The sequence below is a fragment of the Pogonomyrmex barbatus genome, unplaced genomic scaffold, assembly GCF_055798465.1.
Source record: "Pogonomyrmex barbatus isolate J1 unplaced genomic scaffold, ASM5579846v1 scaffold15, whole genome shotgun sequence".
Classification (NCBI taxonomy): Eukaryota; Metazoa; Arthropoda; class Insecta; order Hymenoptera; family Formicidae; genus Pogonomyrmex; species Pogonomyrmex barbatus.
This window is the reverse complement of record NW_028297111.1, coordinates 1,712,122-1,736,513: the sequence shown is the minus strand read 5'-3', so window position 1 is coordinate 1,736,513 and position 24,392 is coordinate 1,712,122. Positions and strand designations below refer to the sequence as shown.

Here is a 24,392-nt window from a genome sequence, read left to right as displayed (position 1 = left end):
ACATAATTTTGCTATTTTGTATATCTATAATTTTGCTATTTGTATATCTATTGATTAGATATTAATTATAGCTAAAACATGCTCAAATATTATACTTTATTATATAATTAATAACTTTATATATGATACTGTTATTATGATTAATTATAATCTGATTGATTTCAATGAAGTCTTGTTCATGCTTCCTCCTTCTCCTTTTTCACTCTTTTTAAATAATTTTTAACTTGGTATATTTAAAAAATATTTATGTTTTTACTTTTATGATTTACATCAGTCAGCACAGTGTAAAAAGTAAAAAAAGCATTTAAATTAACTGAATAAAAAAAATTATTGCATATTCAAATATATCAAATATTTATTTATATATATTAAATAATAAATATCTAATTATTAAATAATTAAAATAAATTTTAGAATAAAAAAAGTTGCATGGTTTTGAATTAGAGCTCTTATTAATCTGTCACTTATCAACTACGCTATGTAGCATTGCTCGTTAAATTTCTTTCTTTAAGATTTATGATCAATATAAAGGAATGTTCAAATTTTCATTAAATAAAAAATACTATTTACAAAATGCATTGCGCAAAATATTCGAACACGATACAATTTATTTTCAATATAGATTCATCATGTTAAAGGAGATCAAAATCCGTGAAAAGTTGACTGTGTTGTTTTAATTTCCTCTCTCTGTTGAGCTGCTTTCTGATTTATGCTCAGAGCATTCGTGAGCATCATTTGTCTTCATGTAATACATTTGATAAACAACAAAAATGAAATGATTCCATAAGCACTGAAAGCGTAAATCAGAACGCAGCGTTAATTATCGAATGACAGCCAAATCATTTGAGCGATAATTTTAAATTTTAATGCTAAATACTGATAAAGTTTATATTGATAAGGCATTGCATATTCTTTTGTGATATCCCTGTTTTAATATTGTGTCAGTATACTAAAGTATCTTTAAATAATACGATTTAAAAATTTCTAAATTAAATTTTTTTACTAAAAATGTTTAGAAAGTTATTTTTTTATTTCATTTAGAATTTCATCATTATTAATATGTATAAAGTATCAAATTCGCAAAATATTATTTGAAGATATCTCAATATTTTTACCTTGCGAGTAGTTATATAACGAAGACGCGCATATTATCTTAATTATTGATAATATTAATAAATTGTGTTTAGTCAAATGCGTGGAATGCGTCAAATGCGAAAAATCAGAAAATTATTGTCGGTATAGTGATTTTTACAATTTTATAACAGAAATTTTAATTTTGAAACTTAAAAATCGGTGTATTTCAGTTTTCTATCAGATGCAAATAATGAATGAAAGATTACATAGTTTAAAAAACTTCTCAAAGATAATAATTTCATAAAAATTAAATCAATTACGATCAATTACGATTACATATTATTGTTTAAGCACACACTGAAGGTATCTAAACAAAAAAAAAAAATTGATGAAATATTTTTTTATGTCAAAGAATGTCACAATTAGTTTTTTATTACTTATGACATAATGCAAAAAAATTTTTGTAATATTTAACCTTTTAATGTATGTTAGAAACTGTTAAAATTGCTCCTGTATCATAATTATAAAATAGGAAACTTGTTGAATGTAAAATATTTTAAATGAATATAGCGATTGCGAGTTGGATTTAATTAAGTAGATACGAGATTTGATGGATTGTCGGATATCTCGTTTCTATCTCTGCTGCTGTAACGCGGCTGATTCTTTAAAGATGGTGACTCGCCAATGGAATTGCCGAAGATGCAGGAATGATTGGTCACTGATCCGTAAGTATCTTTGTATAGACAGAGGCCACAAAATCCTGTCGCATTGAAAAGCGGCAGATTTACTAAGCCATTCGATACTGCGAAATTTCTGTAAATCACAAAAAAAAAAATTAATAACGAGATAAAATTTTTCCCAAATATTTGTATGACGTTTTATGAAATATTATGGAGATTATAAACATCATATTTGGATATTTAATATTTCTTGATAGCGCCAAAATTACTTTCGTCTGTGAAAAACACTTCAAGAGACTGCAGAGACTGCAGAAAAAGGTAGTAATCAACATGATTGGTATTTCCATTTACTTGAAATATAAGCTTTTATTCACTGAAACATTAGGAAAGAATAAAAGAATTGTTACTTAAACTACAGATTGCGTGTCGGCAGACCTTTTTGCTCGTTTACGTTCTGAATGTTTCTATAGCTGGTTATTAGATGAAGACTGTTGAAATGCGCCGCTTACGAGATCTCGATCTTTTAAAAACATAATCAACTCTTTTGCAGTACAATCTAACAAAACTTGGCAATATGTTGGATAATTTCATTTATCAGTTTTTTCATTTTTTTATCTGATTTATTTCATACTTTATTAAAGATTCAATATGAAAATAATAAAAAAATCTTAATAAATTATAATTCTAACTTATTGATACAACATTTTAAATATCACAATTATAATAATATATATAACAATTTTAAATGAGAAATCTTTTTACATTACATTACATTTTTATTTTACTCCATGATATTTTGATATCATTTTTTGATCAACCAAATGGTTAGCTATTACCAGTCTCGTAATCCGTCAGCTGATCCATGTCAAAAGATCGTGCATATCTGTCACTCTCTGCTAAATTTGATCCAGAGAAACCTTCTGTATGTTTCGCCAATGTTGCAATTTTCTCTGGTTCGTTTTGGCTCTCGTTTTTCAATATTAATTGCAAAAAACTTTTAATCAGTGGCGGAGCCCAATCATGAATCAGTCGTGAAAATTCGTAATTATTATTTTTGCGAAAGATATCAGCCGGAAATTGAACCTGGATCTCCTGTTTACCAGGCAAGCATCTTATCCCTTTTTTTTTATTATAAAATTTATTTATGGGATTTGCAATACAATAAGATTATAATGAAGTTATAAGATAAACGAAAAACTTTCTTTTAACATAAGTGGGAATAGAGCGGTACGGCTATTGCATCTTATCCCTTCAATCACAGAGGCATGTAATGCCTCTTCTTCTCTTCTTTCTTTAAAAATCTTTATAATTTTCAACATTAACGACAAATCTTGAAACAAAAAAAAATTTATCAAATAAGTATACAAATTCTGTAAAAACAATTAAAAAATGAAATTTACTTTCGGGAAGTCAAAAAAGTTTCTTGAATGTCCTATAAATATTTTTCACTATTTTATGACGTGGATTACGAGAAGTGGATGAGAAAATCCTATGGTTAGTATGGGGGATGCATTTATCCGGCATTATCAAGCGTCAGGTGCATCGGTCGAATAATACTGAGGCCACTTTGGACGACAAGGGTGGCAAAGAAATGAAGGGGAGATTCAGCAAACGATTGTAGTTCGACCGGAATTGATTCTCGATGTGATACGCCACTAAATAGCCTTAAGTAGGATTATGTCTCCGCTATTGTGATCCAAATGGAAGGAGAAGCTTATACAAATTTCAGTCTTTGTGTGACGCCAGAGTATTCTCGACGTTTCGCTTTATATTATGTAGGTGTTGAATTTATCAAATAAGTCTCCTATATATACATGTCTCTCTCTCTCTCTTGGCATAACGGATTACTAAACAAATGATTTCGTAAGTGATTATTAGAATTCGTCACCTAATAATGGTGATATTACGAACTATAATATCTATATGATAATATCACCTCCTCTATTAAAATAATTAGATATACATACATGCGTAATTTATTATACTTGGTTCTGAATTTTTTCGTGATATGAAATATTAAAAATATCTGCTAAATGTTCATAAATGTAGAGATCTAAATTTTAAATATTAAAAAAAATGAAGAATGTAAATATATTTAATAATTTAAAAATATAATAATCTGATAAAAATCTCAAGAAAGATCAAATGTTTAATCAAATGTTAAATCAAAGGTTAAAGATTTAGAAGAATGAGTTCACTTAATGATTCGCTTGATGTTCATGAGAAAATTCAAAAACACATGGTTATTTTAATTAAACAAATCAGCGAAGAATAATATAATAGGATTGAATACCGGTACTGCTGGTCCAGTTGTGCTTTTTCGATTCTTTTATCCTTGGCACGGCGGTTCTGGAACCAAATTTTGATTTGCGTCTCAGTAAGTCTTAAGGAAGTTGCGAGCTCGAATCTGCGTCCTCTCGATATATATTCTCCTCGTCGGTACTCGACTTCTAACCTTAGTGTCTGTTCGCCACTAAATGTCGTTCTTTGTCTTCGTGGTCGTCCTTCTTTTCTTCTTCTACGCGCCACTATGAAGAAAAAAATAGAATCTTTACGGGGACAAAAGTTCATCTCTTTCATGACATGAGTTGACTTTTTTCATCAAGACTTATTGACACAAAATATATAACATTGTGGTTTAATTTGTACGATTTAGATTTTAAGTATATGTAAATTGAGTTAAATTTATAGTTTCGATATGCTTTTACAATAGAAATAAGATTTTAATCAAAAGCATTTTTTATTGAATAATATATAAATAATACGATAGATTTTTTCTTCGAAGTAGGAGAATGAAATAAAATAAAAACAAAATAAAAATTATAATTTATTTTTTTAATTGTATTTTTATTTCATTTATATGAAATAATTAGAATGATTTTATAATATAAAATTATTCGTTTAGATACTTTTCTATTGGAATCAATTTTTTACATAAACGGAAATAATCGAAATGTTTAGTTTCTTTAATATTATATTTCACATGTATCTTTAAAATTATTAAAAATTGATATTTTTATATGCCCATATATATGTTTTTTAATGAAAATAAATATAATTGGAATTTAAATATAATATAAGAGAAAAGTAATAGAAACATAAATAAAAGCTTTTAAAAAGTATAAATTGGAACATAGAAATATAAAACAAATGTTTTAGAAATAAATCATTTTATTACGTTCTGATGTTTCAATTTATGTTTTCTATACGAAAAAAAAGGTGAGTATCAAAAATTTGGTCATATAGATACATATTTAAAAAGAAATAATATTAGATCATCAAAATATGTAGTGCACTTAAATGTGACAACAATATTGCAAAAACTTTTGATACTTTAGTAACCAATTTGAACATCCTATATAATTATTTGAACCAACAAAATTACTTTTGATTATGTATTTAGTCAAAACTTTATATTGTTTAGCGAAATTATCGTTTTGTTGTCATTTTTTTGTCATTTTTCCCTTACGATACACTTATAATTCGATCTTTATCAATATCTTGGTTTGCTTTCTCAATACTTTAATTTGATTTTAATCTTTACTTTTGAATATATTTGAGATTTGCGATATAAATTTGGCTATACTTATTTCATCTTTATTATACGACAAAATAATTAGACTATACTTTGAAGAGAAAGAGGAAGATAGGGATAAAAGGAGGAAGAGAGCGATATTGCGGAAATTGAGGCTTCCTAAGGCTTCGCTTAATCTGGTTTAAAGCGGATATTAATTAATTCTTGAACTTCATAATTTGCTTACAAATCATTCGATAATTCTTCGATAATTTCTAAGAAAAATGCGTAATACAAAAATTCTTTTTTCTAAGAAGTAGAAAATAGAAAAGATATCTTAAATAATAGAATAAGTTAAATAAAAAATTTTTAGAATTTATAGAAACAATGTTTCAAATTTTTATTTAATTATATAATTGAATTAGTCGTGCAGGAAGGAACAAATTCCAAATTGCAGTTTTTTAAGATAAAAATAATTGTTAAGAAAATATCAACACAATAAACAAAAAATATCATAATATCGTATTGAAGAAAAAGTTAAGTTTAATTATATATATGTCTCTGACATATGTAATAGTCGATCCTATACTATATAACAAACTATGTACATACATTTAGTAATACTGTAAAGAAAAAAAACGGATGAATAGTATAACATTTTATTAGGATGTATCTTTAATCGCTATGACGTTTCTTATATACAGGATGAAATACAGATGATATGGGAAAATGGTATGGGACTTTTATGTTCATCTCGGTCCTATCTATTTTTTTACGAGCGGTGGCAAAAGTCTCGCGGAACACCCTGTATACTAAAAATGTATAAGTACTTTTTTTTGCGCGAACACATCTTTTCGCATTTGGAACAAATGGAGATCATGGAGATCAAATCACATCATAGGCATTACAAGTATAGATTCTTCGCGATACAATTCATAATACGTGACTTACAAACATCCGACGTGTATTTTCCGGCGACTCGAGTCAATGGCTCGAGGCTTAAAGGAGGGGGAGGAGAAGAGTTGGTTTTTCAGGGAATATACCGCAGTGCGTATTCCGCATTGAAAAGCGGCCAACTGCGTCTTGTAATCTCATCACAATATCGCGACAAGTGTCGAAAGAGGATAAAACCGCGCGCGTGCATTTGTCTCATAATGTTTTTGTTCTGGCTTCATCAAACATTCTAGATGAAGAGTGAAATTTGTTAATTCTTTTCCTTTATGATTATATCTCTGTAGAAAATCTTAGAAAGTTATAAAAATGTGAAAATCCATGATATGCGATCGAAATACTTTCGCTCTTCACACAATGATTGTCCTATTCTAATAATATAGCATCTAAATATGGAAAATAATTCATTACAATATTACTACTATTTTATTAGTTGACTATTTTACTATTTTTTTCTGTCAAACATTAAAACATCGAAACATTGTTTCCAAGACGATTAAAAAGTTTGTGACATCGAAATGATAATGCAAAAAGGAATTATTCAAATTAAAAAGTTTATCTGAAATATTTTCGTGATAGTAAAAAACATCTGTATCGTTGAAAATAATTGTTTACTGGATGTTCTTAAGTAATAAAAAACACAAGATTCAAATAGAAACAAATGATTATTCTTCTTTGTATTTAAAAATATATTAATTTATCTTCATATAAAAATATTATATTCTATATATCTTCTTTTAAAAATCTATTATAAAAATTTGTTAACTTTCTGTATAAAATACAAGAAATTTTTAATACATCTTGCAATATTTTAATTAATATTTGTTCTTAATTTTTACTTATAGTGCTTACTTTAGATAATAACAAAAATTGCAAGATGTATCGAAAATTTTTGTATTTTACAAAGAAAGTTAGCGAATTTTTATAATGGATTTTTGAAGAAAATATAAAAAATTTGCATAAAAAGCCATGTTGCAGAAGAAATTTTTAAAAGTTAAATTTCAAACATTGATTTTCTCGAAATAATTCCTGTGTGGGATTGTGCCATTGTCATGACGGAGGAGTGCTTCAATATCCTCTCCGTTTGTGTCTGGACGATGGTCGTGTCCGCTCGGCGTCACGTAATGCAACATCACAAAATCTGCTTACTGATTCGCGAATACTCGAACGTAAAGACGTCTCCGATCTTCAGCTTACAGAGAGAGAAGATAGGGATACAAAGAGAAGAAGAAAGATAGAGGGAAGGAGCGAGAGAGAGAGAGAGAGAGAGAGAGAGAAAGCGAGAAAGAGAGAATAAAAATGTTTTGACAACGCATATTCAATTGGTAAGTATTTCATTGGTAAGATTTTCACATGTGTAAACTGTATATCAGCTCGTCTAACTAATTATTTTTTACTTGTACATTTTAATATACGAAACTTTGCAGTGTGAAGCATGCTTACTTTCAGAGATTTAAAAAGATAGTGAAAAACTTTTTAAATTAAAATTCTATTATTTTCACATATTCAGAAAGTTCGGAATAACAATTAATCGTTAAAACTATCGTTAATACTACTATTTAAAATCTATTTTCAATTGAATTATTAACAAGTAATCCAGCAACCCTTATTAAAACTGATTTAATTAATTGCATTAATAAATTTTATTTTATTATTTCATTCAAATTGATTTCATAAATATCAAATAATTTATGTGTATATTATTTGTGTATGTGTGTGTGCGCGCGTGTCATATTAATTAATTACGAAAATAAAAAATTTGCAATATAGAAATAACAGGAACTCACGGAAAGCTGAGAATCCTTGGAAATGATGTTCGGCCATGGATTGATGGTTCGGTAGAACGTGAAGATGTGATGGTAACGTGGATGGATGTGTGAGCTGCGTTAGATGAAAAGTCTGACTGGCTCCTCTCGGAAAGAATCCGTGCAAGAAAGGCAGTCTCACATCTGTGAGCATTGATTCTTTTTTCGTTTCCTTGTTTTCGAATATTTTATTTTTCACGATATCATTTGGCACTTTTTCGAGGTTCTTGGAGTGTAACACCTTACAAAAATAGAACGCGATAATTTAAATTAAACCCTAACTGATTAAGTTTATTTTTTTAAGGGTTTAGTGTTAATCAATTGCAACTACTTGGATAGATAACGTCAAAAGGCAGAAAACACAAAATAATTATAAAAATTCTTATAAAATACATTATAATCGAAATATTTTTCGATAAAATAAGATTCGCATTTGATAGAATAGATTTGTGAAATATAACAGGAAATCTTACTTTTTGCTTCAATAATCAATAAATCAAATAACCATATATTTAAAAAGAAATTATGCCTAATCACAATTCTAGATATATGATTATTTATTGATCACACAAATGAATTTTTGATATATTTTAATTATTTATTCTATTGATTCAAACATCATTTTATTGAAAAATATTTCTATTTTCATGTTTTGTTAGAATTTCCGCATTATATATTTTTGCTTCTAATATAACAACTGGAAATATTTGGCTACGACAAATTGCAGGAGAGAATTTTAACTTTAAGAATCAATTCTTTAAATTCTCTCATAAAACTTTTTAAAAATTAAAAAAAAGATTAACTATAGAATAGATATAATAGATATTTATTTCTACAATTTCTAAAAATTTATGTTAATATCATAATTTGACTCTATAATTGTCTATTTATTAGTATAGAGGCTCATTTGCTCACAGGCAACATTTTGTGTGATTCAGATAAATCAGGAAGCGTGTGTGAGGCTTTCTTCGTGATTTCTGGCGAAGAATCCAAACTCTCTCTTGCGTGATCCTCATCCTCATCATTCTCCGTTTTCTTAGTCTCCTCCAAATGGCCATATAGCCGCGCAAAGAAACGTCGTGGCGATGATGGTCTTCTCGTTTTTTTCGTAGACATTTAGTGGGATTATAATCTGTAGATTCGATGGTTTGACATGACATCTTGAAAATTTTTAAATGCAAAATATTTCTTTTTTTTAAATAAAAGCAGGATAATGTAGAAAATTTTTTTCTTCTTAAAGATAAAACTTTTTTTTCAAAAAGGAAGGATAAATTTAAAAATTCTTGGAAGAAAAATATTTTTAGCAATTGAAAGATAGATTTTGAAAATTCTATATAAAATATTTACTTTCTGAGATGAAAAAATAAATTTTTAATTCTTAGATATAGGGCACTCTTTAAAAAAAAATTAAATGTTTTTTTGCAAATTAATTATTAGTTTTAAAGTTACAGAAAATGTTTCAGATAACTACGATTTCCGAAAATTCAATGCTTCCAAAATTTAAACTTTGTAGAAACCAAAACGTAACTTTATCCAAATTTCTTGAATGCAGTGTTCTACAGATTTATAAACCCAAATGTCCGACTATCAAAAATTATTGAGTTTGAATCTGCTTATCCTTGCCTGTTTCGTAATTCTTCAATATCCTTATATGTCTTATTGTTTATTATTCTTTTTTATTATTCGATCGAAAAATATATTTTTCACTTGATATTACCATTCCGAATTAACTTCCGGTAAATAATTTCACAAGAATATAATTTCTAACTATTGTAACTGAAGTTATACTACAGGTCTATCTTTCAGATAGAATTCGCAGCGCGAAATCGTTTCGAAGACGGCTCGGAAAATGATTTTTGCGAACTTGAGAATATCAGTTTCTACGGGGTGGCACGCGCGTCCGAATCACCTGGTTGTTCTCCATTCTCTCACCTCGTGCTGACTAGAGCGAAGAACCAAAGTAGGGGAATACTCCCTTCCACAGAGATATCTCTCCACCCTCGGCCACCTTCCCTTTCCCATGCGGCTCTGTACCTCCCCTATGCGAAATCGCACGTGTGGCTGCATTTGTACAGTTGAAAGTTTCGCTTCCTGTGGATGGATAAACACGCAATACCTTTAGGATATACCGATTTTGTCATTACAGTAAAACATGGAAAAATGTCTAAGAATATTGTATAAATAAAGGTTATAAAATTATAATTGATCTAATGAATTACATATACATTTTTTGATCTCATTTAAATTTACACCTTCTCAGTAAAAAGAAGCATCAAGGAATTTTATTTGTCGTAACACGCTTACATATATATGCTCACACGCACGCTTAACATGATATGTACTTATCAATATTAAGTTAATAAACCACACATTGTTTTCAAAATACCCGGTTATTACGGTAATTATTTCAATGCATATAAATATTAAAAATTTGTATAAAATAAAATATAAACTTAATATACTTGAAATTATCAATGGTAGACTTTATCTCAATGGATTGTTTAATACGTATACAAATTCTCTAATTTTATATTCTATAAAATCAAATAATAAATTAATTATTGTATTTATAGAGAAGAATTATTTTCATGAATTTAAAATATAATTTTTAACAAGTCATACAATTTTTTTTTTATATCCAAATAAGTAATGAATACCTTTGTAACGCTTTATAACATATGTATATATTTATAAGAATTCAGAGCAATATTTATAAAACCATAAGCCCTTTTTGATTTACAAGATTAAAATTACTTCGAATTTTATATATATACATATATATATATATATAATTATAAATTATAAGTATAGTTTTATAGATATTACGCTCTGAATTTTTATAAATATATATATGCAGCTAAACATGACATGATTAAATACGAAACAATATAATGAATAATGAAAATAAACTAATGAAAAAGCAACAGAAAAAAAAATATAGCATATATTTTATTTTAATAACTGCACAACCAATCATGTGTTGCTTTGCAAGGAAATGAAAGGGAATTTTAGTGAATAAGAATGAAAAATGAACGCGCGGTTTAGCGTGAATAGCGAGATTGCTGTGAGTTCATTCTATTCTTAATTTCCTTGTAATGAAACGATGCGTCCTGATGAATCTCGATTATTTGTTGGTATTCAAATATTTCTTCTTCGATTCTCTCTTTCTTCTCTATATAATCTCTCATTGAAATATTATCCTTTTCATTATTATTTTTAGTACGAATGTTATTTATTCTTTATAGGCAATAAAAAGTATTTGATTAAAAGCAGGAAATTTAAAGAAATTAAATTATAATTAAAAGAAAGATTATAATTTTATTATTAATCAAATTTACTACTTTTTTTATTTAAATCTATATTAGATGATTCTTGTGTGTGTGTGTGTGTGTGTGTGTGTGTGTGTGTGTGTGTGTGTGTGTGTATGTGTGTGATTTCGGATAATTGCGACACAAAACTTAAAAAAATGTTAATGAAATTGTAATAAAAAAATGTTAATGAAATATTAATGAATTTGTAATTTCGTTAAATTGAACAATAGTATATTAACACACTTAAAAAATGAAATGACCGTTCTGAAACCATATTTTTCATTTGAAATATGCAATTGTCAACAATGCTCGAAGTCTAGTGTCTTAAAAAAATAAAAAATTGCCGGATATGAGTTACTTAACAAGAATTGTTCAAACAATAGATAATAGAAGATATTGTTCCGCAGACGGGATCTAATGATTTCTTTTTTTAAATTTATATCTATAAATTCGGAACAATTACTTATCGCGAAGTATGTATCAAAACATTATTCGATTTAAGAAGCTCCGGCACTTCTTTAAGTTTGTTGCAATAGTCCGGAATCACTCTATATATAGAGTCCATTTAAATGATACAGGCAGATCTCGAAAAAGAAAGATATGAAAAAACATTTCAAATAAAAGTTGCAAAGTTTCGATAAGACTACATAATACTAATTCATTCATAAATGGACTGACTGTCGAGATTTTTTTATAGCCCTTGTGAAATTTAAAATATAAATCGAAAAACAAGTTTTGTGTTTTAACGTTCTGTTCGGAAATTGTAAATATTAATTGATATTTCTTTCAATCAATTATCAAAAATTCATCATCGATTTAAGAAGTGAATTCAAGTATTACTTTGAGCGGACTACGTTGCATGTTCGTCAATTTAACGACATGTAATTTATATAAAGCATTTGGCTTGAATTTACAATGAACATATATTCAAGGAAAATGGAAAGAAAAGTTATTCGACACTAAGACTCTATTCGCCATTTAATATCTATGATATTCTTGTTGATTTGACATTATTGAAAGACATTCATGACAAATAACATTATTTTTATTATAAGAAATTATCTGAAATGACACGCATAAATCTGTCTAAAATATATTTTAAAAAACAGATGTTTTTAAGATTTTTTAACTAAAAAAATATCTTAAGACTTTGACATCTTTGACATCTGACTAAAAAAAAATCAAAAGATCTCTTCAAGACTTTAGAAAGGCGTTTGAAAATTATTTTTTATAAAACATGTTTTGTATAGTATAGTTATTTGCGTTACTGATCTCAGCATTTATCAATTAAAGAAAGGCATGACCAATCTGAGTGTGACTGTAGGCTATAAAAATGTTTGTAAAATCCGTCAGTTCGATGTCATAACAATAGAAAAAGGCTTAAGTTTTTCGGAAACATATGTTAACAAGAAGATATGCAAGATAAAAAAAATTAGCGTTGCTTGATAAACTAACAGGATAAATTAAAATAGTCCATCCTGTATGTTGTAATAGACACATTAACATAAAACACACACCATACACACACACACACACACACACACACACACACACACACACACACACACACACACACACACACACACAGAGAGAGTATTGTTGTGCGTTTTACAATAGAGTGAGATGGAAAATATTTTTATCTTTGTTTTTTTTACAATGAACATTTTAATCAATTTAGTGTCATATTTTTCACAAATGTAAATTTAAAATAAATTTCATAAACAATATCAAGGCCATTTATCCCGCAGCAAGATCTTGGTTGCTAAATCTTTTTGTATGAAATAAATTCGAATAATCGAATATCACTAGCTACGTACTTAAATTAGTAGACTTTCAACGTGATTTTATAATAATTCGATAATCAATATTTTTGATATCGATTAAATCCCTATTATCTCTCCTACTGAAATTATACATATATTGCAAAAAGAAAATTTTATAAAGATAAATTTTTCTAAAGAAATTCAAAAGTAAAATGTCCGATTAAGAAATTTTTCATTACAAAATCTTTAAAACTAAATTAATGGATAGAAGTAAAGTTTTTGAGAATTATATTGATTTCTTAAGTGTTAAAACATTACATTACAAAAATAAGTTTTTATATATGTAATATATAAGCCAATGTTTTATTGAGACTTGAGTTTTGATCATTTCTTGTAGAAATCTGGAATCTAAGTCGATTTAAGTAGATCTTGAAAGTTTTTATTCTTAATTTATTTGCAATAATCTATTTTTGCATTTGAAATGCGTAGAAATTTTTTTATAAAATTATTAAGTTACATAATATACATATATTAATTTTATTTAAATATATTAATTTTTTTACATATCATTATTATTTTACTTAATTTCTTATATATATATTACGTTTTATATATCATGTTTCTTGTACCAGATACTACAAACGGGCACTATGCGATATTTGTTTCCTGGAATAATTATTTCTCAATTAAATACATAACAAAATTAATCAATTTATGTCACAAGTATGCTACATATATGTTTATTATTATGAATAGTTATCATGAAGAAAATTAATCATACATTTTCAATATTTAATTGGTCATAGAATACTTTGAAAAAAATATGAAATAAAATATTTTTACACAGTTAACTTTATAGTAACTTTATAGTAACTTGTAAGTTACTCATAGTTACGTACAATATACACGATACATATCTAAACTGTCAAAATGCATTCTTTCCATAATAATCACTCACGAAATAAGCATAAACAATTGGGGAAACAATTGGTGCTGCAGAAAAACGACAACAATTATCCTTAGTACAATATATGAGTATCGATTTAATGTGTCTTTTTTTTTTTTTAAAGCGGATTATCTTTCAATTACTTTTAATTCATGTAACACATGAGTTACATATGTCCGCATTATCATTTTATTCCTCAAAAGATCAAAAGCGATATCAAGCGGTAACGGAAGAGAAACGACAACGACAAGCATTGCTGTACTGTTAAATGCTTGATGGCTAAAAAAAAATTCAGTACAACATTCTTCGGAGCATCCGGTATCATCATGAAGCCTATTCCCTTTTCTCATACCCCCTTCGGTTTCCCGGATGATCTGATTGTTTCACGTTTGTATGAGATTTATCTCTGTACGGTGGCGGAACAGTGGAGGCGGATTCTGGATGCTGGACCAATCGGATGATGGTCGGAGATCGATATAATTAAACAAGAGCCAACCCGGCGAGAGGCCGGAGACACGAGAGACATGCGCGCAGCTTCACACCAGCTTCAACACAGCGCCCGCGCGAATATGCTTCTGCGTGTATATATAGGTGTCTAATTCCCTTTGTGCATCGCTTATTGTCGGTATTACGATTATTACGCTCACACTGATTTCGCTCGTCGTCGTGTAGTCGTCGTCGAGCAACGCGACAATACAATTATCCCCACGGTCAATACACGACGCCGACGACGAGCGGCGTCGGAACATTGCAGATGCGCACCGTTTATCGACGTATTCTCTGGAGTATGCGTCTATGAATTATTATTATTGTTATTTTTGTTGTCACGTTATTGTTATTACTTTTTTTCCAATGGCAGCAAAGCAACAAAAAATAACTATATATTCACGGTGTTTTGACTCGACATTGATGTTGTTAAATAAGTAAAACAAAATCGTGAGTAAAAAAAAAATTATGATATAACACACATTACTTTTAATGTTCTTAAATTATATAATTTTTATTTTTATAATTTAATTTTTCATTTTTCATAGATGTTTATTTAATGTATAACAAAGAAACATATGTTTGATTAAAATTATTTCCAAATATGTTAAGTGTATTAAGAGATTCATGTTAACCCATAAATGCTCATGTGACTTTTTTCGACATATCTGCTCGCTAGGGATCAATCCATGATTTGATCCACGTTTTAATTTATTTATATGTGTGAATAAAACTTTTCATTTTTATTTATAAAAAATGATAGCTGAGACATTAATTATAACTGAAATATGTTTTAAACATAAACCAATAAATTTTAAATTCAGAAATTAAAAGCTCATATTTTTAAAAACATTTTTTTTATATGTAATGTTTTTTATATTTAATGTTCTTGATTAATAAATGCAAGTAGCTTACAAATTATGCTATAAATACAGACCGTTAAAATGATTAAATAAATTTTAATTATTATTATTATTTTAATTATTACATTTCAATTGAAAGTATATGGAATAGGATAACATACGGATATAGTATTACTTAAATAATATGATTGTTTAATACTAGTAACAATTCTGAAATTAATTAATGTTATCTCTTTCAATCTTTTATAAATATATGTTTGTTTCTTTACACATTAATTTTTAATAAATTGTTAAAAATAAAACTATAAAACTAGTAAAAAAATAAAAAACATGCAATTATTAAGAAATAATTGAAAATATCAACAGACATTATTACTATTAAAAATTGAATATTATTAATACATAATATTTCAAAATATAGCATGTGTATTTATATTGAAAAAGTTAATATAAAGAAAGAAAAAGTAAAGTGCTATGAATTAAATTTTTTATAATTGATAATGTAATGCAACTATTTTAATCTGTTTCAACATTTTATAAATTTAAAACTGTTTTTAAGTGTAGACAACATATTTTGTTACACCTCACATAAAAATTTATGTTTTATTGTTTTTCCCGCAAGGACAAATTTTATATCTCTTTTTTTAGTATTTTTCTATTTTTATAGAATAAAATCTTCGAAAATGCATAAGACTTTACACTTTTAAATTGCAAAATAATATTTATTATTTACATTATTATACAACAATTCGTTATTTACACAAATTACTTGATAAAAATAATACATGTCTGCATTCTTGCACATTAAGAGAATGAAACTATGTCTTGAAAAAAATCGTTCTTTTTCCTGAGTGAATATCGTCTAAATATGAAATCGTCAAAGATATAAAAAAAAGTTTTACAAATATTGCAAATGCACTTTACAATGAATTCGAATTTTTTAAAAATGTGTAATTTCTTACATATAATATATATATATATACACACACACACACACACACACACACACACACACACACACACACACACACACACACACACACACACATATGTATATGTAGGCATGCATGCACACATGTGTATATATGTATCTAATTTTCAAAAAATGTAGTTATTTAAAAAAAAAATGTATCTTAAAATATATATCTTTTTTTTTTAAAATAACTAATTGAAATTTATATGTAAATTTATATTATAATTTTAATATAAATTTTAATTCTAAGATATAAAAGTATATAGAACATATCTATCTAAAAATAAAATTACGTTAAAAGAACATATGATTAATATGATGTGATATATGATTAAGTGCATTTGCTTAATTTGTTATTTTTTGGTTTGATATTTTAATAAACTAAAATATTATAAATGAATTTTTATTTTGAATACGAATAGATATATATTTTATTTTGAAATAAACTATACTGGAATAAGAACAATTTAGGTTATTAATTACTTATTAATAAAAATTAGTTAATCTTATAATAATAAATTAATTATTGTAAAAAAATTATGGTTGTTCTTTGATTGAGAAACTATCTTTTAATTGTTTGCTGTATCTCAAGAGCATATATTTGTGCATTTACAATACAGAATTAGGATGGACACACAGATGCTGATAAAGATTCTAGGAAGAGAAAGTCTGTTGTCTTTCAGATTGTTGCAAAAGTTCCGGTTTTTTGTGTTACGATATACATGCGCTTTATGCGCAAGAATTTCCAAAAAAATATTGTATACAATATATGTTAGAATAAGAATTCTATTCTTAAAATAAGTAAGAAAGTGAAATAAAAGCGAAATTAGGATAGCAAATAAGAATTAAATATAAAAGAAAGGCAAAAAAGGAATTATGAAATGTTTTGAAAAGAAAACGTAAACGCTTTAATTTACAAAATATTATTGAAATTTTATAAAAATTACTAAACTAAAAATACTAAACATAATTATATAATAAAAAAATGAATTTCTTTAACAAATCTAAAAAAATAATAATTAATATGAAATATAATATAATATAAAATATAATATATCATAATTATATATACAAATGTAGATTATATATACAAAAACAGTTAAAATTAGTAACACATATATAAAGAAAATATATAAAATTATCTTATATATAAAAAAAATCTTATATATAAAATGAATCAATGCCTTAATATTTTATACACAAAATAACAAAATAAATTAATTGATGTAAAGAAATCATATATATGTTTAAAATATATATATGTATAATTTGCATTGCAAATTAAAAAATATTTATATATTTGTGAGAAAATGATCAGTTCGTAAATTTTAAAAAGAAATCTTAGCATTTTATACATTATAACATATTTATCACATCATTACAAAACAAAAAATTATTTGTAAAATGAGATAAGAAATAATATGATAATATCTTTAAAAAATTATTGCGAAATATTCTGATTCTTACATTTAGACTTGGACTTTGCGGGATACTTATATAACAACACTCATACATCAGAAATTATCTATGTACGTATTTGAGCGGAAAAATGTAAAGCGGAAAGATTTCTATACCTTTGGGTGTGTCTTACTGATTCTTGTTAATGTCCTTGTCATCGCGGCTCCTAAGAGCGACCTAAGCTCAAACAACCGAGACCACCTTGAAGTATTAAGAGGGGCATATTGGCATATTAGAGAGAAGGCTATATAAAGATCTTGTACACCGAGAACAGATAATCTTTGCACATATTTCGTTCATTGTGTTTCTCCGAAAAATGCAAGCAGTAACATCAATAATATGAAGTTTTTTGTTGTAAGTAGATTAGATACTTAAATTCTATTATAACATTTCTAAAATATTAACTTTTCCGATTTAAAAAAAAAAAATTAATATATACTAAGCGATTATAAATCGAACTGTCAAAGTAAACATAAAAACTCAATTTAAAATGGTTTTTTTATCTAATATTACGAATTCTATAACTCTTTTAGTTTTTGAAAGTATATAAGCACTTCTGCACACATACAAAATATGAATTAGAGTACCTATTACACCCCCCCCCCCACATACACACACAGATGTAGAATAAGATTTAAAAATTAAACTCTTGCATATTTTCGAGGAATTTGAATAGATAAAAAAGTTAAAGTAAAAATTATTTAGTTTGAAGAAAGACATATTATGTATATATGTGTGTAAACATGAGCTATGTATACATTATGTGTATATATTATGTATGTTTTTCACAGATTTTGACTTTCAGTGGTTTAGTTGCAATACACTGCTGTAGTGCAGCTGAATCTCCGGAATTAAAATTACTCACAAATCTAACGCCGGTAAAGGAGGAGCAGCGTGTATATTCAGATAATGCTCGTAATCATGGAGATTTGATTACATCTGCAAGCGATCGAAGTAAGGCAATATATTTATTTTTATATCCTATGCACTATATATTAGAATGATTCACATAATACTTAATAACTTATTATCTTAAAAATTACACAATATGAATTTTAATTTCATTTTGGTCAATTTCATTTTGTCTCAAATTTCATAGAATTTAGATTCTTCTATTTTTAAAAATGCAATAAAAAATTGATTTTTAAATCTTTTATTCCCCTTAAATCTATGTCAAAATCTCGTCCTCATTTATCTGGAAACTAAATTAAGAAATAAAAATTTTAACCGTACGGAAATATGTGGAAAAGCAATTATCTCTATAACTTATCTTAGAAAACACGTCTCTGAAATATTCTAATATATCTGAAAGACTTTATTAATTATTTTACTAAACTATTCCTTCAAAAGTTACAAGCATTTAAAATTTGTACTGTGATGATTTGATCAGTTAAAATTAACTGAAGAATAAAATAAAATGCAAAATAATATTATGTAATTTAATTTATTCAATGTTCAAAATATTTATCGTTTATTTAAATATTTACTTAATTTAAAAATATAATTGTTTCTGCGGGATAATATTTAAGATTTCCTTCAGTTTACCTTCCAAATGATAAAGGAAGATAAGTTTTGTAATTTTCTGGCATAAATATCCTAGTATACAATTTTTTTAGATACTCATTTCTCTCTCCTGTTATTGTCTAATATTATTATTATGTAACATTCTCATTAGTTGTAACAATATTATATAGAATGGCTGAATAGAATTAATTTTTCTGGTGAAAATATGTATAATTTGCATAGACACCTATCCTGTTATTATCAGCTAGCTTGCTTATTAATTAATTGAATAATCCATTTATTGTGCTGGTTTTATTTAGCAAATAAGTATAGATTTTGCACATCTTTTGAGCGCAGTAATTGTAGAAAAAGCATTAGATCTTCATTGAGATTCCAAATAATTTACTTCTCAATTGCTAGATAAAAGTTAATATAACTATTCAGTAATTGCTTAATCTAAAAAAAAAAGTATGAAATTTCTATTAACGATTTCTGGAAAATATAAAGTTTAAGATAAAAGTGAATAAATCAATCGCGTAATTCGCGTAATCTCAGAATGCTAAATTGTTAAATCTTACGTTATCCTGCAAATATGTTTATCCATTCATCAACATTTATTTATATATTATGCATAATTAAATTTATGCATAATTACATTTATCGTCGTTAATTATTTATCTTATTATTATTTAAGGAATATGAAATTATTCTTGTTTATGGATAAGAGCAGTAGTTTTGCTTGCAACGATAATCAATTAAATACGACATAATTCAAGGAGATTGCTGGCGCATGACTTTAAACAAAGTTTTCAAGCAAATTTGTTTGATATGACAATTTAATGACTTATTTGTCGTATAATATAATAAAGTTATTGTATTTTAGATGTGATATTAATAATTTTTCAAAACACTTGTCTAATTTTTAAGAATTGTATAAAGTATGCAGAAATATAGATAATGAATATAGAAATATGATACAAACATATTGAATTATTTTCTTTGAAATTCTGTGAATCACATTTACAAGAGGAAGTCCTTCAGGGGCCTCTTTATATTAGCATCTTATTAGTGATGTTTTTTTCTATTTTGTAATGGGAAGCGCACGACTTTCAAAGTCAGAGCGTGAGAATGGCAGTGACACACTTACTTAATATACTGATTACTCATCGCTCTATTACCTTACATCATGCTGGATATGAATCAATTATTATACTTATTACTGTGCACAATTTTATCATGCATTTTGTGCATATAAGTTCATTTAATCACATGTTTTTTGCTATGATCAAGATCGTAATAGTATCATCGATAATAGTTATGTAATATTTATACTATTAATAGTAATGTTTAATGTACAAATAATAATTTATTATAATGTTTTTCTTATATAAGAACAAAATATTATGTGTGTGTGTGTGTGTGTGTGTGTGTGTGTGTGTGTGTGTGTGTGTGTGTGTGTGTGTGTGTTTTGCGAGACTTCTGCCATCGCTCGTAAAAAAATAGATAAGACCGAGATGAACATAAAAGTCTCATACCATTTTGTGATATTCGCAATAATAATCGAGATATTAATTATTAAAAATCACCGTATTAGCCCGGCCCACCGGCAAAACAAGAGGACATTGACTCGGTGTAGTTCTCGATGAAAATGCGCAGTTTGAATATGATCCTTAATGCTATATCCTTTCCTGAATTCAATATGTTCGATTGATAAAAGTCGAATTTGTTTTCGAGTAAATAAACTAGCAATGAATGCTAGTTTTTATTTATTGCTAGTTTCTGATATTTTATTGCTAGTTTCTGATATTTTATTGCTAAATTTTGTTTTAAATACATTGTGCATATATTACAGAACAAACAACAGATGAGTTTTTGTAAAATTTTTCTTCTCGTATGTAAGATTCAATATAGATTAAGAAAAATCTATTTGTTAAGAAAAAAATGTTAGATATTTTTTTATAAAATATTTATATTCATTTACATTGATTTGTTCTGATTTTTACCCGCGTGCTTCTTGATCAATTTTTTTTTAGTTTTATAACTATCATTTTCTTGAATTTTTCAAAAAGTGAAAAAGATGGAAACTATATTATAAATTTAAAGTTCTATAAGTCATAAAATAAAAAAAAATTATTTTTGCATAATATCATTCCTAATTATAATTCCTAATTTCAATAAAATATAATTTATTAATATAAAAAAATATTTGTGTTAGCGTTTCATATAACTAAAGATTATGGGTCAATTGGAGGATATCCAATCGGTACTCATCCGGGAATCATTGGATCTGTTTATCCTGGTACATCATATCGTGGTAATAACCTGATTCCAGGATATAGAGGTTATCAATATACTGGACCAGGTGGGCTTGTTGATGGTAGTCATATTGGGTAAGATACAATTTTATTATATTTTTTATATTCAAAATAATAAAAATTACACCTAAATATAAGTCTAAAATAAATTTTAGTATGAGCTTTTGTAAAATAATGATTAATATTAGGTAAATACAATTTTAGCCTGATTTTTATGTTAACGCTCCACAATTACTCAAAGCATAACAAAATGCTGTGAGTTTGTTATTACATTGCTGAATTGTTGCAACGACTAATTTATACATTGATAACGACATATTTCTACATTAGTTTTTTTTTTAAATCAAGATTTGTATCAAAAATATTTCGTACAAATATCTTATGATTTCAAGAGGGACATAAGGTGATGTCATTTAGCTTTGGTGTACGTCATACGGAAGATAATTTTGTTTTTTAAATGGAAACTTTCTATTCTGATTATATATTCTTGTAACTAACTTTGAGAGCTTTTCATTATAATAAAGTATTTTTTGAGTAAATACTTTCTGAATTTTGATGCTTTAATTTGACATGTAATTAATTGACATGTATTTAATTGACATATAATTATAATTTCACAATGTTCCATAAACTTTTCATATGAAACATTTTTTAAGATAAAGTTTTGAAAAAGATAAGATGTTTAAAACATCTTTTAGAGAATAAATGGTGTATTAATATTTTGAAATTTACAACGTTCTTTCTTGTATTTTCTATTACGTGAAAATCATTTATTAATGAAGTACCTAGTTTGAAATGTTTATTTAAAATTTATTTAAATGTTTTAATTTTTAATCCATTTTTAAAGACACAAGCGAATGTAAATAACTAAAAAATTAAGGATTTATATGAAAAATTAAAGAATATGAATGAAAAATAAGACACTAAATAAAATGAATAAAAAATTGAAAAACAAAAATGACAACAATTTTTATTTACGCGATGTACCTAATTGAATACGGAAAAAGAGAAGAAATAAATTTTTTTTATTGTAGATACGGATTTTATGGTAACGTAGGAAATTATCCTGGATACAATAATCTTGCCGGTTATGGAGGTTATCGAGGATATGGAGGATATGGAGGATATGGAGGATATGGAGGTTATGGAGGATATGGAGGTTATGGAGGTTATGGAGGTTACGGAGGATATGGAAATTATGGAGATCATGGAATAAGAGGATATAACCTTGGAGGTTACGGAGATCTTACCAATTATGGTATTAGAGATTATGACGATAATTACTTGGGATATGGTTACAACCGTTATGATGGATATGATGGAAGAGGATATGGTACAACATACGCAGCAAGGAGTCCATATAATCCATATAGTTATCGTAGTGATAGTTATGGCACTTCCCTTGGTAATCCATCTGGTTATCGTGGTTATTCATGAATATAACATCATATATATGTATTTCTACATAATATTTGCAAATATTATAATTAAAAATGTCAAAATTAATACGCTTGTGTTAATACATATATGTCTCTAATGATAAATAAATAATTATATATGTAAAATTTTTTAAAATATGAAAGCTATATAATAATGCATATTTTTAATGTAAACACACACACACACACACACACACACACACACACACACACACACACACGCAATAAAAATTATAATACAATTTCAATAAATATAAAACGTGTATAGTGAAATAAATAGTTACTATGACCACATATTATTTATAATAATTATTTTTCATTCCATTCAATATATATTTATAATGATACGCTTCTTGCTGTGTTTTGCCAGTGTGTCCGATGTGCGTCAAACATCTGCGAACTGATTCATCACCATCATTTCTTTTGGGATGCTTAATTTGTAAGAGACGTTACAACAATGTTACAATGGTGACATTCATGAAACATATATTTAAAGACATAAACGTTCCAATTGGAATGTTTAGCTTATAACGTTCGATGACGTTACAGCAATGTTAGATTTGCAACATTCCTGAAACATTAATTTCACAATATTCACAATATATAAACGTTTTATATGAAACATTTACTTTTAACACATTCAGTGAAAACACCTTTTGCCTCTCTGTTTGCCGCTTGTTGCTCTATGAGCTAAATCTTGGTGCTTGCTAGACTTCATTGGGAGATATTTTATAATATATATGGAGCAATAAATATAGCTGTTGATGCTCGAGACTCATGCCATGTAAATACATACACACACATATGTATATATATATATATATATATATATATATATATATATATATATATAAATTATTTTAATAACATATAAAATAATTCGAAAACCTAATTTCGAAAACCACGTGTTGCGTCTCATGCGCGCGGTTGTGATTCCGATGAAGTACGATTTCGATGAAGTAAGATTTCGGTGAAGAAGTTTTTATTATATTCACATAGACAAATCAATGGTCTTTTTATCAAGTTTATCAGTAATAGCAATACTGACATAAAATTAAGACAATAGTAGTGGTTAAAATAAAAAAGTGTTTTGTTACAAAATGCCATATAAGACAAATGATAAAAGAAAAAATTAATACACATCTTGCAATTGAATCGACAGTTAATACATACGAATAATTTGTCTGATAGTATAAAAACAATTGTTAATAATTATTACAAATGTTGATATAGAGAATGAGAAAAGAGAACAATGTGAAAATCATATGATAATATGATTTCTGAGATAATTCCAGAAGAAATTGAGATTGA

The 24,392-nt window shown here is 26.7% G+C and overlaps 2 protein-coding genes across 4 annotated transcripts; one reads left to right on the top strand and one right to left on the bottom strand.

The window, feature by feature from the left end:
- Positions 1 to 927: 927 nt before the first annotated feature.
- LOC105425435 (homeobox protein rough) lies at positions 928 to 9,145 on the bottom strand. The gene is made up of 4 exons (XM_011636198.3): positions 8,940 to 9,145; positions 8,007 to 8,265; positions 4,048 to 4,282; positions 928 to 1,887 (listed from the first exon to the last, which is right to left on the bottom strand). Exons 1-4 carry the CDS (start codon positions 9,138 to 9,140, stop codon positions 1,665 to 1,667), a joined length of 918 nt encoding a protein of 305 aa, XP_011634500.2. The 5' UTR covers positions 9,141 to 9,145; the 3' UTR covers positions 928 to 1,664.
- A 4,537-nt stretch (positions 9,146 to 13,682) lies between these two features.
- Positions 13,683 to 23,375, top strand: LOC105425436 (uncharacterized). 3 transcript variants are annotated; one of them, XM_089073801.1, is made up of 5 exons: positions 13,689 to 14,980; positions 17,840 to 18,178; positions 18,616 to 18,778; positions 21,543 to 21,717; positions 22,677 to 23,375. In XM_089073801.1, exons 2-5 carry the CDS (start codon positions 18,164 to 18,166, stop codon positions 23,077 to 23,079), a joined length of 756 nt encoding a protein of 251 aa, XP_088929927.1. In that variant the 5' UTR covers positions 13,689 to 14,980; positions 17,840 to 18,163; the 3' UTR covers positions 23,080 to 23,375. The 3 variants fall into 3 exon arrangements, with proteins under 3 accessions (XP_088929925.1, XP_088929927.1, XP_088929926.1); XM_089073799.1 differs by having other exon boundaries at positions 13,683 to 14,980; positions 17,840 to 18,778; XM_089073800.1 differs by lacking the exon at positions 13,689 to 14,980 and having other exon boundaries at positions 16,676 to 18,778.
- Positions 23,376 to 24,392: the final 1,017 nt, after the last annotated feature.